General features: G+C 36.3%; 1 protein-coding gene across 1 annotated transcript in view; it reads left to right on the top strand.

The window, feature by feature from the left end:
• Positions 1–16,694, top strand: part of LOC150094662 (NPC intracellular cholesterol transporter 1-like) — a 559,930-nt gene that overhangs the window by 458,955 nt on the left and 84,281 nt on the right. The window contains exon 19 of the mRNA XM_090411614.1: positions 15,898–16,042. Coding sequence (XP_090267740.1) covers positions 15,898–16,042 — 145 coding nt within the window. The remainder of the gene's footprint in view (positions 1–15,897; positions 16,043–16,694) is intronic.

Below are 16,694 nucleotides of genomic sequence, written 5' to 3' on the forward strand. Positions count from 1 at the left end.
TGATTTTTCAAAGTAATTACTCCCAGCATCCAGAATACACATATCTTCAATTTTAGGTTAAATCAACTCTGATTCCTTTTTCAAAAATTGTTCTCAATTTTTAAACTTTTTTTTTTTTCAATAGCCTCCAGAACGTTTTTCCCACCTTTCTGATATTTATCTTCTATATTGTTTCCAAAGTTTTCTGATGATCACCAAGTCCTCGGCCATTTAAGGACTACATTTTACGCATCATAGCATGGTATTTTGTAGTATGTGATGTTTGCATAATGTTCACATCCCAGCAGTTAGAAATGTGGCAGACGAGAGACTGGAGAGTGCATATCTGCTTAAAATGTAGAAAATAGGAAGAACTTGATGATATAGAAATTAGCATAATGGATTTGGGCAGTGTTACATCAGAAATGAACGAATGCCAACTGAGAGAGAGAGATGAGTAATATGATCAATGATGAGGAAGATGAGTGGCATTTGAATAAGAATATAAAATTAGGAAGTGTAATAGGTTTAAAAGGTAGTTTGGAAGATGTTGTTGTTGGGTGTTGATTGGGAGGATGATTGATGTCAAGCAAGAATAGGTTGCTTGGAGAGAGAGAGAAATAGCTGCATTGAAAGAAGTGGAATGTATGAGGAAGGAGCTAAGAAGTGTGAAAGAAGAGATTAGGAAACTGGACTGGATGAAACATATCCAAAATGAATAAAACAGCATGAGTGAGTAAAAAACATTATGGAAATGATAGAAAGAGAGAGAGAGAGAATAAGAGAACCAGGGTAAGAGAAGGAATGAAAAGAAGACAAGACAGTGCAAGAACCAGTAATGGAGAAATAACAGGAAGGCAATATGTGGGAGAACAAGGAGAGAAAATATCAGAGGAGAGAGAGAGTGAGGGAAGGATGCTGGTGATCAAGAAAACAACATAGTGGTGAGTAGTGTGATGTATGGAGATTTGATAATCTGTGGAGTGCAAGATAGAATGCCAGAGAAATTTTTCCTGGAGAAACAATAGACAGTGTGACTATGGCAATTAAGCAAGGTGAAAGAGTTGATAAAATGATTGTAATGGTGGGTACAAATGACTTGAGAGGCAGTGTGAGTCAGTTGGCCAGAGATTTGAGGTTGTATTAAAGAAGACTGAGAGATTGAAGATAGTGGATGTGTTGCCCAGGTATGATAACACAGAGCTGAGAAGAAGAATGAATGAAGAATGTCAATGATGAACATTATGATAGCCAGAATGTGCTGAAAGATAGGCGTGGATTATGTAGATGCCTGGGGTGCATTTAAGAACAGAAAAGAACTGTATGCAAGAGACAGCTTGCATTTGAACAAGGAGGGACATAAGCATCTAGAAAGAATATTGTTCTCAGAACAAGTGAGTGCTGGTGCAGGGAAACTAGAATAATCAGGGTGGGTGGTAGCAGGGGTGACTTCTTGTGGGAATAGTCACTTGAAATAAAGGGGAATGCATGGTCTAATACAAAATCCAATGGAGTTGGGAGGGAATAACGATAAAAATAGAAACACTAACAGCGCACTAATGTTTCTTTATACTAATGCAGGAGTATCCAGAATAAAGGAGATAAATTGGTGGCATTGATAGCATCAGCCTCTCCAAGGATTGTTGGGATCAGTGAGACATAGTTGATGGAAGGTGATATACTAATAGAAATAGCAGCATATACCATTTTTTGGCAGGATAGGAAGGGCAAACACAGTGGTGGAGTATTGCTTATGATAAGTGATGAGTTGCCACTGCCTGAGATGAGAATAAGAGATTAGTGCCACTGCCTTCCAAATCCTCCACTCCTCTCAGAGTGGAGGATTTGGAAGGCAGTGGCACTAATGGTTTTGAGAGCATATGATGTAAGGTGAAGGTGGGCAGAACAGGATATTTAGTAGCATGTTGCTATAAGCTAGGGAGCATAGAGGGTGAAGAGCAGAAGATGTTTAAGCATTTGTGAAAAAATGACCATTATGAGTCTTTTTTTTTGCAAATCCAGCAGTATAAACTGAGAAGAGGAAAACTGCATGTTGTATGGGAATAAAATTTCAGGATTTCTTGAGGAACAAATGTCTTAGGCAACATGTAGTAGAAGAAACATGAGGTTCAAGAGATTTGAAATTGATCATAGCATTGAAAGATCTAATTGTAACTGAGATGTCACACTAGCTCCTGCTTGGAGAGAATGACAATGACTCCAAGCAGGAGCTGGTATTTTTTTATGTCTGTTTATTCTTTTATTTATGTCTTTACAATCTTGGAGGTTGAAAAGACATGCAGGAGTATCAAAGAGAAAAGAATTAATATGGAATTATAGGGCAGGTGATTATAATAATCATAGAACTCAGCTTGGGGTAATTGCTTGGATGTAGGAAATGGAAGGCATAGATATCATCAGTGCTTAGGAACTGGTGAAGAAATATTTATTAGCAGTAACAGCAAGTTGTATACTACAAGTGAAAATGAGATCACAATTTGATGCAAATTACATGAATATTAAATGGGCACTGTAGGTGAAAAGAGGTTATTGGAAGAGATATAAGGAGAGGAATAGAGAGCAGTTGCATGAAAAATATAAGCCTCAGGCAAGGAGACTGACTAGTATGAAGACAAAACTGGAATTATGAGAAGAGATTGTCCCTGAGATCCAAACAAAATCCTAAGGAATTATTTTCTATGTGGCCAGTAGGAGGAGGAATGATTGTGGAAGAATGACATTGTTAGACAATGATAGGAGTAGAGACACTGATGAAGAGAACATAGCAGAGTTGTTTAATGAACACTTTATTGGGGTATAAAATCCTGGAGATAAAGGTTTTAATAATAGAGGGATGTAACAGGTTCAGAGTTTAGAAGTGCAACAGGAGAGTGTGTTTCAAATACTGAATGTTCTGGATGTCATTAAAGCAATGGGTCTAAATGAGATTTCGCTACAGGTTTTGAATAATTGTGCTAAATAACTGACAAGTCCATTGACCTGACTTTTCTCTGAGAGTCTTGCTAAGAGTAAGGTGAACAAGGAGTGGAAGAAGGATAAGATAGTGCCATTGCAATAAGATGGTAGTAGAATGGAAGTGTCAAACTATAGGCCAGTCTGTATTTCATCATTACTGTTAAGATTCTGGAGAAATTAGTGAGAGATTGTGTACAGCATTGGGCTGATGAGGATAATGTCATCTGTGAGAGTCAGCATGGATTTCTTAAGGGACGCTCTTGTTTTAGCAATCTGATTGTTTTTTTTATATTAAAGTAATATGAGTGGTTGATGAGGGAAAGGCATATGCTGCCGTTTTTTTTTTTTTTTTTACAAAGGAATTTGACAGGTTGCCACATGATAAGCTGGTATTTAAGTTCCAGCACATGGGTTGAGATTTCAAGATGGTGAACTGGATTTGAGATTGGCTACATCTGATAGGCTGATAGGTATCAGAGAGTTGTGTATGAGTGAGCTGTATTAAGGAAGCAGAAGGTTACAAGTGGGATCCCACAGGACTCAGCACTAGGACCTGTATTGTTTAACCTTTATACCAATGACATTATCAATGGATTGTAAGGGGGTTGATTCAGCTGTTTGTAGATGATGTGAAGCTGGGAAAGCTATTAATAATAATACAGATGTGGTAGCCCTTCAAGAGGAATTCAATAAGCTGGACAGATGGAGAAATTAATGTGGGTCAGTTTAATTCATTTAAATGTAAAGTCTTGAAATTGGAGATATATCGATGGGAGACTGCATACTCTGTTGGAGGAACTCTACTGGAAGAAATGGAGGAGGGGGAAAGGGTTATTGGAGTGATGATTAATAGAAACTTGAAGTTTGGGGGGCATATTGCAAAAGTGGTGAAGGTTGCCTAGAGGATAACTGCAATCTCAGAAAGATGCTGACTAGCATAGAGAAATGAGTTGTGATTCCACTGTATAAAGCTCTGATCAGACCATGCCTGGACTACTGTGGTCAGCCTCAAGGATTTGAAGGCATATAAATTAACCTTAGAGAGATTATAGAGGCAGATTAAAAAAATGCTATTGGGACCCTACAATGTTAGTTATGAACATAGCCTGAAATGTGGACTGCAAAGTTTGGTAAATAAAAGAAGAAGGGTTGATATGATTTTGAGATATTTAAACTGTTAAAAGATAGTTACAGGGTTGGCACTGGTGAGTTCTTACATATGTTAGTACAAGGAGAAGGAGGAAGAATGAGGGACCATCCCTGGAAGTTGCAAAAGGAAGTTGTGAGCAAGAGAGTAAGAAGTGGTTTCTTTGCATGGAGGGTAATTGAAGCATGGAATTCATTGCCTGGTTGGGTTGGGTGATAAGAGCATGAATGTAGTGGCATAATAGACTTTGTGTTGTCTAGGATGGGCCGCCCTCTTTGTTAATCTTCTTTTCACACAGATTATTTTTCTTATATACTTTGTTTTTCTGTATTCCCTTTAGTTGATTTGCTGACTGAAATTATGAAGCTTTGACTGACTTACTAGGAACTTTCAGTATTATTTCTTTTTCCAATTTCTCCAACACTTTTAACCACAACTGTGCAGATATACAGACTGGTCTATAATTGAATGATATAATCACGTAATCACAAGAAAGATATTTATTTAACCAAATATTTCGGTCTGGAAATAGCAGACCATCGTCGGTGGTATTACAAGAACAGTTTAAAAAATATACAAGCTAGAATACTAACAATAGATCGTTGAAATTAGAACATGCCGCGTGATGTTATATCACTAAGTATGAAACGAAATATTTTGAAGTAGAAACATGATTGAATTTGCTATTAAAAAAAAAAAAAAAAAAAAAAAATTAATGAGTAATCTTGATTAGGCTTTCCCAGATTTTTGATATAGATATGCAGTCATTAAGATTACTCATTAATTTTTTTTTTTTTTTTTTTTTTTTTTTTTTTAATAGCAAATTCAATCATGTTTCTACTTCAAAATATTTCGTTTCATACTTAGTGATATAACATCACGCGGCATGTTCTAATTTCAACGATCTATTGTTAGTATTCTAGCTTGTATATTTTTTAAACTGTTCTTGTAATACCACCGACGATGGTCTGCTATTTCCAGACCGAAATATTTGGTTAAATAAATATCTTTCTTGTGATTACGTGATTATATCATTCAGTCTTATGTCGCAAGTATCCTTAAAACAACAAATGGTCTATAATTGAAAACTTCTGTCATAGAACCATTCTTATGGACAGGTATTATTTTACCTCGTTTCCAGTCCTTAGGAACCTTCCCACTGCATGACTTTAATTAAATAACCAGGTCAATGCCATGACTAACTCTTTTGCACATTCCTAAAAATACATGGTGATATGTTTTCCATTCCCACAGTCTTCTTAATATCTACCCCAAGCAACACTTGATACACATCTGATTCTTACACCTTTAATTTTCCTAACACTTGCCTTCCTTCTGCACAACTTCATCATCACTAATATGATATACACCAATGTTTCCCAAATTGTGTTCCACGGAACACTGGCGTTCTACAGAAAGTGAATGTGTTCCGTGATAAATTATCAAAATTAATATGAACCTGGAATGGTTTTAAATGCTGCGATAAGTTCAAACATATTTGAAAATCAGGTGCTACTCATTTTGCATTTTGGATTGTGCTATTAAGGCCAGTGCACGCTGGCCTTGACTCAGCCGCCCACAGTTGTTGACACCTTCGAGTGTGAGTGAGGTACGGAGGTATCTATTCTAAGAAACGTGCAGTCACAAGCAAGGTCAATGCGATGCACTGTAGCCCTGCATGCCTGTAGTGTGTGCTGTCACATTTTTGCAATGCGATACGATACAGCCTGCTTCGACGATAGTCTGTAGTGTGCGCTTAGCTTTATATTGAATATGAGACCGATGATACTCGACTCTAACAGAGGTGTTCTGTTAAAATTTCAGGATTTGTGAAGCGTTCCATTAGGAAAAATTTGGGAAATGCTCATATACACTGATAAACTGTTCATTAAATAATTAAACTATATCATTTGCTATGGTTACTCTGCTACCATAACTATTCACCAGTGTCTACTTGCCATAATTATTTTTCTTCTTGCTTGCCACCTATCAGAAAAAATCTCTTGGATTATCTTGGACCTGACTGGCCAATCTTCTCCCATATTCTACTGTTTCTTTTATTATTATTATTATTACTTGACACCTCCAGGGAATCCAGAGACTCATCGAAGGAAGGTACCTACTCTACAACTTTCCATTTTTACTACTCAATCCACCAACTACACCAAATCGAATCTCACATGCCCGTGGTGGGATTCGAACCTGCAGCCTTTTAGCTGGAGAGCAGATATGCTAACCACTTAGCCAACCAAGCTGACTTTTTAACCATGCTTGTCACTTTTCGGGCCTGCAGTTTATATTCTGCATGCATCTCTTCACTACAAACTGTCTTCTACTTCCTCAATGACAACTTCTTTTGCCACACTGCTTGCTTGATTTCACTGTTTATCCATCTCACTCTTATTCTATTTATTCACTTAACTCTTCTATTGCAGTATGCATTGCTTGTGTCAGATGCTGCCTTATCATTTCCAATGCATAGCAAATCTTTTCTGCACAACTTATTATTGCAATGTATTGATGATGCTAACTGATTATAGAGCTTTTCTTAATCATCCACCTTATAGTTCCACATATATACCTTCTTGATAATGACCGTTTCCTGTTTGACTACCTTTCCAACCAATACCTCATGATCACTCTTACGAACAGGTAGCAGTGCTGATACTTCATTCACAACCACCTCTTGTGAGGATATTACCAAATTTAATACCTGAAAGTCTCTTGTTGCCTATGTCACATGCTGTTTAAGAATGTTTCTTAAGCAGCATGTGATGGAAATTATCTATCACAGAAACTCAACAAGTCCACTCTCCTTGATACCATAATAAAATTTTCCATCAGAATTACCTTCCTTTTACTTGCCCAACTAATTTGTGAAAACATTTCACAATCAGTGCTTTCCACACTCTCTGGGCTATAACAACATCCTATTAGATATACTATTATATTGATTTCAACTTCACTCCCAATGGCTTCAAAATCTTCATGCATACTATTATTTTCCACTTCCGCTCTTGAAGGATGTGATTCCTCTGCTATTATTAGCAGTACTCCTCCTCCTCTTTTCCCCTTTCTATCCTTTCAGAAAATTTTGTATTCTATCATTGAGTCCTGACAATATATCATTCTCAGACAACCAAGTTTTGCTTATGCCAATTATCTTTGGGTGTATTGACTTGATCAATACTACAAGCTCATTTATTCCCCATACTCCTCACATTAGTATGTAAACAACAATTTTCCACTCTTTGAAGCTATCCTATCCATATCATCACTCCGTGTGCTCTCTGCTGTAGTACACCTCTCTTTTTGATCTGATTTCCCTTATCCTGACTCCTATTTTCATTCATATCTTTATCATTCCTACCTTTTTTGCACTTCATCAGTCTACTCTGCAATAATCACTTCCTCACCTTTGCATCCCTCTTCTTCCTGTACTTCCACGACCTGCTTCTCAACCTCTCTCTGACCCTTCATCCTTCTATTCATGGGATATTATAAGGTGCATGTGGTCACTCTGTTGCTTAGTAATGTTCCACACCAGTCCTGACCAGGTCATCCTGTTGTGTGCTTTTCTGGAGGTTGACTGTTTTGAGAAGTCCTCAAAACAGTCAACAGTCGATCCTGTCAACATGTCCAAAGTATTTCAACTTTCTTGTGTCATTATCCTTAAGGAACCTTAAAGTTCAAGCAATAATTTCTAGAACCCATTCTACAAAGATCATTCACTCCAGACACATCATCAATCCATCGTTTTGTCTTTTCCCAGGAACTTTGGCTTCTATTACTGTTTTGAGAAGTCTTCCTTCAATCCTTTCAGTATGTCCAAAGTGTTTCAACTTTCTTCTGTCAGTAACCTTAAGGAGTGGTGGATCTCATAGAATAGTGCATGGTTAGAATGGATTCACATTGGATGTTGTGTGAGCAAGTAGTGTGAATGAATTCCAGAACAGGTATGACAGGTGTTTCTGCCTCTCTCAATTAGTCCCATATTCCCTGGATGCCTCTCTTAATAATAATAATATTATTTTACATGTAGGGTTATACAAATTAGCCTCTTCTCGGTATTCATATCTACTACCTTTCTTATACACTGGTGTTTAAAATCTAAGGAAGAAAACACTATTTCTGAAGATTACAATCACAAATTTAGATGAATAAGCTTGTGGCAATTTCTATAACTGACAATTTCAGTTAGAAAGTGGGTGCACTTTCAAATTTTCGAATCACATGCAAAAATGTCATGTGATTGACCTTTTTGCATGTGATGCAAAAAGGTTTTGCATGGTAGCACTCAACAGGATGAAAGGCAGAAGGCTGTATTAAGTGATTTGGGTTTGAAGGAAGCTCTTTTCATGAAGGAATAAAGTTGCAAACTTGGATGTCTTGTAATGTCTCAAAGACATCATTTAGATTATTTCACCCAGGGAAGAATTATTGGAAAGCTTGAACGAATGTTATAAAGGCTGCAGAATTATCGATATTGCCAGAGAATTTGGAATCTCGCATAGCGCTGTGTCCAAGCTCTCGGCACTGTTTCAAACTGATGCAGTGTGTTCTAGACATTTGCTGAGAGATTGCCCTCACTCTACCATGGAGCATGAAGACAGATTTTTGGTTATAACAGCAAAACATAATCAATGCACCACAGCAGGTCAGCTTGCAAGTTGACTCCATTCAAGCACAGGTATGCAGATACTTTTCTGAAGGCCTATAGTCTGCATCCCTTTATCAACAACTCATCATAGAGCACTCTTTCAGTGGTGTTATATCCATAAAAATTGGACAAGACACCAATCGGTTAATGTACTCTTTACAGATGAGAGTTGTTTTAGTGTTTCTTCTGATTCTAGACGACACTTGATCTGGTGTGAAAGTGGTACTACTGCTGAACAATATTGCAACAAAGTTTTTCAATGTCATATTCTATTGTTCCATGGTGCAGTAGACAAAGAATTCATTTTAACAGATGACAATGACACACCACATTATACACGAGTAGTGGAAATACTTCTGAAGACTGAGGATATTAATTGAATCAAGTGGCCAGCACGCTCTGTAGAACTCATTCCCATAGAACACATTTGGGAGGCAATAGGGAGCTGCATTGCTGTCAGAATTCCCCTTCAAAAAACAAACAATGTGGCCTTATGCTTGCTCTGAAGGATAAGTGGGGATAAGTGGGGCCAGTTTGCCTAAGAATTCCTGAATCACTTGGCGCTAACCTTGATACGACGTTGTTAGAGCCAATGTGAGAAATAATTAGGAAATTTAAAATTTTCTCAAAAACATATTGCAAATTAATTTCTATAAAATTTATAACACATTTTTTGTCTAATATCATTTATGTTATATTTACGAATGCTATAAATTTATGTCCATATGGCCGCGGATTTGTGTATAGAGGTAAAAATATTGTTCATTCTTAGCTTTTGGACACTAATATATGATAATATACAAATATTATTATCTAAACTTCCATGGGTTCAATAGTGTCATCACTTAGAAAGCAACATATCTATCTCATTCACGTTCTTAGCATTCACAATACATAATGGCAATGCATTCCACTCATCCACCACTTTCCGTCAAAAAAATCTATCCCTCACTCTTCCTCTTCACCATACACTTACTCAACTTAAGGATAGCCCAGATAAACTGGAGCAACATTTATCTATCCACACTATCTATCATACCTCTCCTTGAACCCATTAGCAGACAAAGCAATCACAACTCTCCAAGCAAAATATCTAGTCATCACACACCCCTAATAACCACACCTTTATTCAACTTCAGGGATGACTCCTTGTTCTGGTCCATCTAGCCAAGTACTGAAACATTTCCCATGCATCTATCCTATAAAACCCTTTAAGCAACTTAAATGTTTCTATCATTCCCCTCTTTATCTCCTATCAACAACTTCTACAGTGAACATGCCTTCAATCTATCCTCATAGGGAACATTCCACAGGCCACTTAACATCTTTCTCACTCTCCTATGAATCCTCTCCACTGCTTCCTCATCCCTAAGAAACCCAGGGGACCAGACTTGAGCTCAGTAATCCAGATATAGGTGTATCAAGACCTTATAAAGCGGAATAACAACTTCTTAATCTCTACTTGTTTATGTGTTCTTCGATAGCCAAGTAATTTTACAAGCTACTTTAGCAACCTTAACAATATAACCTCTAATCTTTAATTCTCTCTGTGCCACCACCCTTAAATCTCTAAAAAAATTAAAAAAAATTCACATTTGATGTCCGTAGACACCATATGGTCACTGCCATACCTTACATGGTTTTAGCAATGATGTCTTCTGCTAGAATAAGTGGTAGGGTCACAGATTCCCTTTCCACACAAAGTTCGTAGGACAATGACAAACATCCATGCCCATGGCTGGACTCAAATCCACGGCCTCTTGGCTGGAGAGTGGACACTCTAACCACTCGACCAACCAAGCTGACCCTAAATCGCTAGCGTCATCTGTTTCCTGGAGTACAGTACCGTCAATGTGATACATGACTTGTAATCTATTTATCCCAAAATACATAACATTACATTTCTCTACATTAAACTGACACCATAATAAATTTAGTTTAATCCTTTATCCAAGTGTAAGCAAACAAAGTTTGCGCCTGAAAATATCTTCAGGACTGGGGTAAGGTAGTGCAATGCACTATTTATCCCAAAATACATAACTTTACATTTCTCTACATTAAACTGACACCATAATAAATTTAGTTTAATACCTGGGGCACTACCTTACCTGGCAATGCACTACCTTACCCCAGGTATTAAACTAAATTTATTATGGTGTCACTTTAATGTAGAGAAATGTAATGTTATGTATTTTGGGATAAATAGTGCATTGCACTACCTTACCCCAGTCCTGAAGATATTTTCAGGCACAAACTTTGTTTGCTTACACTTGGATAAAGGATTAAACTAAACTTATTATAGTCTAACCAAGTGAAAAATAAACTTCCAACCCTATACTGACACCCATTATTTTTGCCCATATTGACATCATATTTAAATCATCTTGCAAGGTTTCCACATAGCCTTGAGTAACTGTTACTCTACTAATTTTGCATCATCAGCAAATGACTGAATATTTTCTTTCAGGTTATTTCCTGAAAATAACCTAAAAAAAAAACCAAGGGGTCTGACAGGGATGTCCCCTCTCAGCAACTCTTTTTAATATCTACTTAAATGAAATAATAATAAAATGGAATAAAAATTTACATCAAGGAATTAAACTTTCTCCTACAGTAAACTTAAACACTCTCCTCTTTGTCGATGACCAAATAATAATTACAAATTCTGAAGATAACTTACAGAAAGCTATTTTAGATCTAAATGAGATATCCAAAGATTATGGTATGATAATATCAACAGAAAAAATGAAAACTATGGCCTTTAAAGGACAAGATCCAGCAAGAACTAAAATAGTAATAGATAACAAGATCTTAGAACAGGTGAATTCATTTAACTACCTAGGATGTATGATCACATATGAAAATGAAAAATATATAAACATAAAAATTGAGATATATTTTAAAATAACAGGTGTAATTAACTCTATATTTAAACCAAACCTAGTTCAAAAACAAACCAGACTAAAAGTATACAATACATTAGCCCTACCAGTCTTAATGTATGGAAACAAAATCTGGACAATAAAAAAAGAAAACAAAGATTAACAAAAGCAGAAATGAAGTTTATGAGAAAAACTGCAAAGTATACCCTATTTGATCAGAAATGAAGAAATTATAAAAGAATTAAACCAAGAACCAGTAATAGAAAAAATTAAAAAATATAAACATAAATGGATGGAACACATTCAAAGAATGAAAACAGAAAGATTACCAAAACAAGCCTTAAAGTACAAGCCATTAGGAAAAAGAAACCCAAGACATCCTTTTAAATGATTCAAGGATGACCTCTAAGGCCGGAACAGGCCATGCTAGGCCTAAATCCTTGATACGCATGATGATGATGATGATGAGGTTATTTCCTATATATTTATGTAAAAAAGCAATGATCCCAGGACTGAGCCTTGTGGCACAACACTAGTTACCTGTTTTTGCCTCAATTCTGCCCCTCCATATGTCACTTTTTTTTTTATATCTGTCCAGCAGCCACCATCTTATCCCATTAACTAGTGTGTAACGAGTGATTAGCATATCTGCTGTCCAGGTAAAAGGCTGCAGGTTCGAATTCTGCATTGGGCATGGATGTTTTATCTGTGAAAATACTAGTGGTGATGGTTAGCAGTAGATGGCATTGGTGTAGATGATGGAGGTAGTTGCAGTTGGTGGAGTGGTGCAGACGGAGAGTTGTAGTGTAGGTACCCTCCCTCGATGAGCCTTTGGACTCCCTGGAGGTGTTATGTAATAATAATAATAATAAAAAGTGGTCACTCAGTAACTCAATATTTTATGTGCTTTTTTCACCTCATGACCATCATTAGTCATTAAGGTGAATCTTCCATAGTCATTCTTCCTCTTACTTGCCACATAATGGAAGAATTCTTTGAGTGATTTGGCCTATTCGACTAGATTTTTCTTATAATCTGATTTTGCATTCCTTTCCATGTGGGTTACCTTTCTCACCTGAGCCTTGTACTGTTCATGAATTTGCTGGTTACCTTTCTCTTTATGTATCCTCCACAGCATTTGCTTTTTCTGCAGCTCGTGCCTAATGATATTACTCATCCATGTATCTCCTACTAGGTAATATATACAATTTAATACTATTTCCTGTAGATGACCTTAACTATATTCCATGCACTACTAACATCCTTACCCTGCAGTGTTTATGTCATGATACAGATTTAAGCTTCTTACTAAGCATGTCATAATCAGCTACTTTGTTGTTCCACAAATACCCCTTCGTGATAGAATATTTCTCATATTTTACAATCTCCGAAGTCAAGACTGCATTATCACTTTCACCATTTGGAGGCAATGTTGTCAAGCTACGGATAGGTCTTCTGGTTGTATGATCAGGTCAAATACTTCTCCCACCCCTAGTCCCCTCCATCACATGCTGCCTTAAGCAGCAGGTGTATAAATTCTATTTTCATCCTTCCAGTCTATATCTCCATAGTTGAAGTCCCCCATAATAATCACTCAACCTATACTCATTTTACTAATTTGGTGATGCATGTCTTCCAGATCATCTGTTTAACTCCCTTGCCTATAGCAACAAACAATTGTATATTTTGTGTTACTGGCCTTAATCTTACACGAGATTTCTTCAAATGAACAGCCGCCTTCCTACCTGTCTCCTATTCTTTTTGGTTGCAATTCATCTGCTATCATCAGCAGTATGCCTACCCCCATCTTATCTTCTCTGAAAATACTAAACTCTTCACATTCTATCACTGTAACTACATCATCTGCTGTTAGCTAAGTTTCACTAATGCCTATATGTTTTGGCGAGGTTGCACTAACCAATGCTGAAAACTCTTCCTGTTGTTCCTGATTTTGCATTCCTTTCCATGTGGGTCACCTTTCTTGCAATTATATATATACTAATGCTAGTAACTTCAGCATCCTTTTAGTCTCCCACCCACCTTTACTTTCTAAATTGACTATCTTATTCAATATTTTTGCTTGAGGGACTAGATTTCTCACTCGATCATTCTCACAAACTCACTTGCTTCCACCCTAATTGCTTAAGTTTCCCTGAATTTGCACTTCAGCATGCTCGGTGAACAAAGGTCTCTCCAGACACCTAACACCAAACTCATTTAGATGCAGTCCATCAGCATTGTACAGATCCTTCTTTCCATCAAACAATGACCACAGGTCCACAAATTCATCATCATTCCTTTCGCACAATCTATGTATAGACTCATTGGCTATCAATGCCCCCCCACTACTCAGATCACCTCTATAATAGCATAGTTGGAGACTAACAGTCTTCACCTTCTCGCTCTTCAGTTTGCCTCTTTTAACAACTCCTTTACATCCTCCCTCATAGAATACTCCTCGTTTCTCAAATCATTTGTACTAACCAAGACAATCATTTCCTTCGACTTACCTTTTTGCATCCGAATGGCATGGCTAATATTGTGAATTTTTGCACCCAGGTAACACGATTTTGTCATACTTTCATTAAGTACTCCCCTGATCATTGAGTCTCCATACATAATTTTCTCCTTAACTTCATTTCTTGTTTGTTCAGTTGGTCTTTATTATTCCTTCAGATCACCTACTTCTTTCTTTTTTCAGCCCTGCTTAACTCTTGCCACTTCTGCAATTTTTCAGTTGCAGAAACCACAATTGAAATTAATGTCGGTCAATGTTGAACACACGTTCGACATTAATTACATCATTTTCCATCTTACAATCAGTATTTTGTTGTGTTCTCGTTACCTAACAAACATTCACTTTTGAAAACATTTAATGCATACTCTCCCTCCAGTTTCAATTTCCTTCCACATATTCTTTAATTTTCTCAATGAATACATTTCACACATACTGCATTGAATAATATCCCACAAATTCAAATCGCCGGACAACGTGGTCTTTTCTGCCATTGGTGTGATTCCAACATTTTCATGTTGGTGTGATTCCAACAATATCATGATAAATGTCACAATAAAAATGTTATAAGATACTAAATACTCTAAAAACATGAAAATCTACACAAGCACAATATAATACACTAATTTTCTGAGGAAAAAACACAATAAAACAGATAAAAATCACTAATTTTCCACAAACGCTAAATTACACAACCACTCACAATATAATCTCGCAAAATAACTTTAGAGAATTATTTATGAAGAAGAAAGACCAGGAGAAGGCTGGTGAATAGCAGTGCATTGTTTAATTTTTGCATTAATGTTATAGGAAATGATCTGAAGGGAAATATTCAGTTGTTTTCTGATGACCCAAAACTGGGTAGAGCAATAGTTAAAGAAGTTGAAGTAGGGATATGGAAATATGACTTCTCCATTACTTCCACCTTAGTATCACCACCTCTGGGTCTGGCTCCCACTGATGAGACCTCAATAAAGGTTGAAACTGGTCTGCCAGTGACCCTTCCCTTAATGCATAGCATTATACATGTCTGCAAGGAGATGTGCTTTGCATTATGTGATACTAAAGCAAGTGATGAGAAGTTATACCCTTTGCCACAAGTTGCCCCAGTCCTGAAAATACTTCAGGTGCAAACTTTGTTTGCTTACACTTGAATAAAGGATTAAACCAAATATATAATTGGGAACACTAACTGTTGACAGTGAGAATATCTCTGTTGACAGTTTAATAATTGCCTGTGAGAATATCACCAAATTCAAAATTCTAGAAACTAACGTGCTTTCATCACATGCTGCCTAAGATAATTATCTCTCAGAAACTCTTCATATTCACTTTCTTTGGTTCTGTACACAATTTCTACTTTCCATCTACATTTCTATAGTTAAAATCTCTCATTTGGATTATCTTCCTTCTACTTACCCCAACAGTTTGCCTAAACATTTCGTGATAAGCACCTTCTACATTTCCTGGCTTATACAATATAATGTCTTGACACTAAGTCTTCTTAACCTCACTACCAGCAAGGTGGATGAAATAGTGAGACCAAATTGCACTTCTTATCCATGTTATCAATGAGTATTACTGAATCATATCCAGATTTAGCTGGACATCTATAGACGTCATGGCTGGTTAGGGGGTTAATATGGCTTTTGAATTTAGCTGTTTATTTAAGTATTAACTAATTGTATTGAAATTCAAAATGTTAATAAAAAATATCAACTTTTTTTTTTTATTGCAGCAACAAATATAATGACTTATCATACAGTACTGAAAACATCTAGAGATTTCTATGAATCTCTTAGGTGGGCTCGTGTTGTAGCGGAATGGCTTACTGAAGCAATTAATAAAAACACATCTTCAAATGTTCGAGTCATTCCTTACAGGTACTGAAATGAAGCATTGATCTTTCATAATTTTTTTTTTTTTTTGCTAAATCTTTCACTTTTTTGTTAAGACTAGAATGGTAATTGGTTATGGAGAAGGACCAGGATCTCTGGGAAAAAAATAAAAATAAAATAAATAAATAAATATTAATATATATATATATATTAATAATTTAAAAGTTCTGTAATTTCCCCTATACAGCAGAAAATTTCAAAATCAACCTAATTATTTTGAAGTACATACAAGATGACATTTTAAAGATGTATAGCAAAAATATGTTTTTAAATTAGCTTACAGGTGAACTTTTATAATTTTTATTTCTAATTTTATAATTTTTTATACCAAGCTATCAATCAGAATTTGAGAAACTCTGCTATTTATATGATTATATTTTTTATGATTATGATTATGGATTAATGTATTGCCTGATGAAGTGTGTGTAAAGGTTTAAGTGCCTTTACACACACACTTCTTTCTGGTGATAAGTGTTTTCACCAGAGGTCCCACTTTACATTCCAGGCCACCTACAACTGCCCTTAGAGGGTGCTCCACCTAGATAGGACTTTAGTGTCACCCACGTGGTTGGACTTAGTATTGTGTGTTATTTGTTTTTGATGTTACATTAGTTTTTTTGTAATTCCTGAAGATGTC

Source organism: Typopeltis vanoorti, chromosome 21 (genome assembly GCF_054136105.1).
Source record: "Typopeltis vanoorti isolate ZY-2024b chromosome 21, IOZ_Tvanoo_1.0, whole genome shotgun sequence".
In the NCBI taxonomy this organism is placed as follows: domain Eukaryota; kingdom Metazoa; phylum Arthropoda; class Arachnida; order Uropygi; family Thelyphonidae; genus Typopeltis; species Typopeltis vanoorti.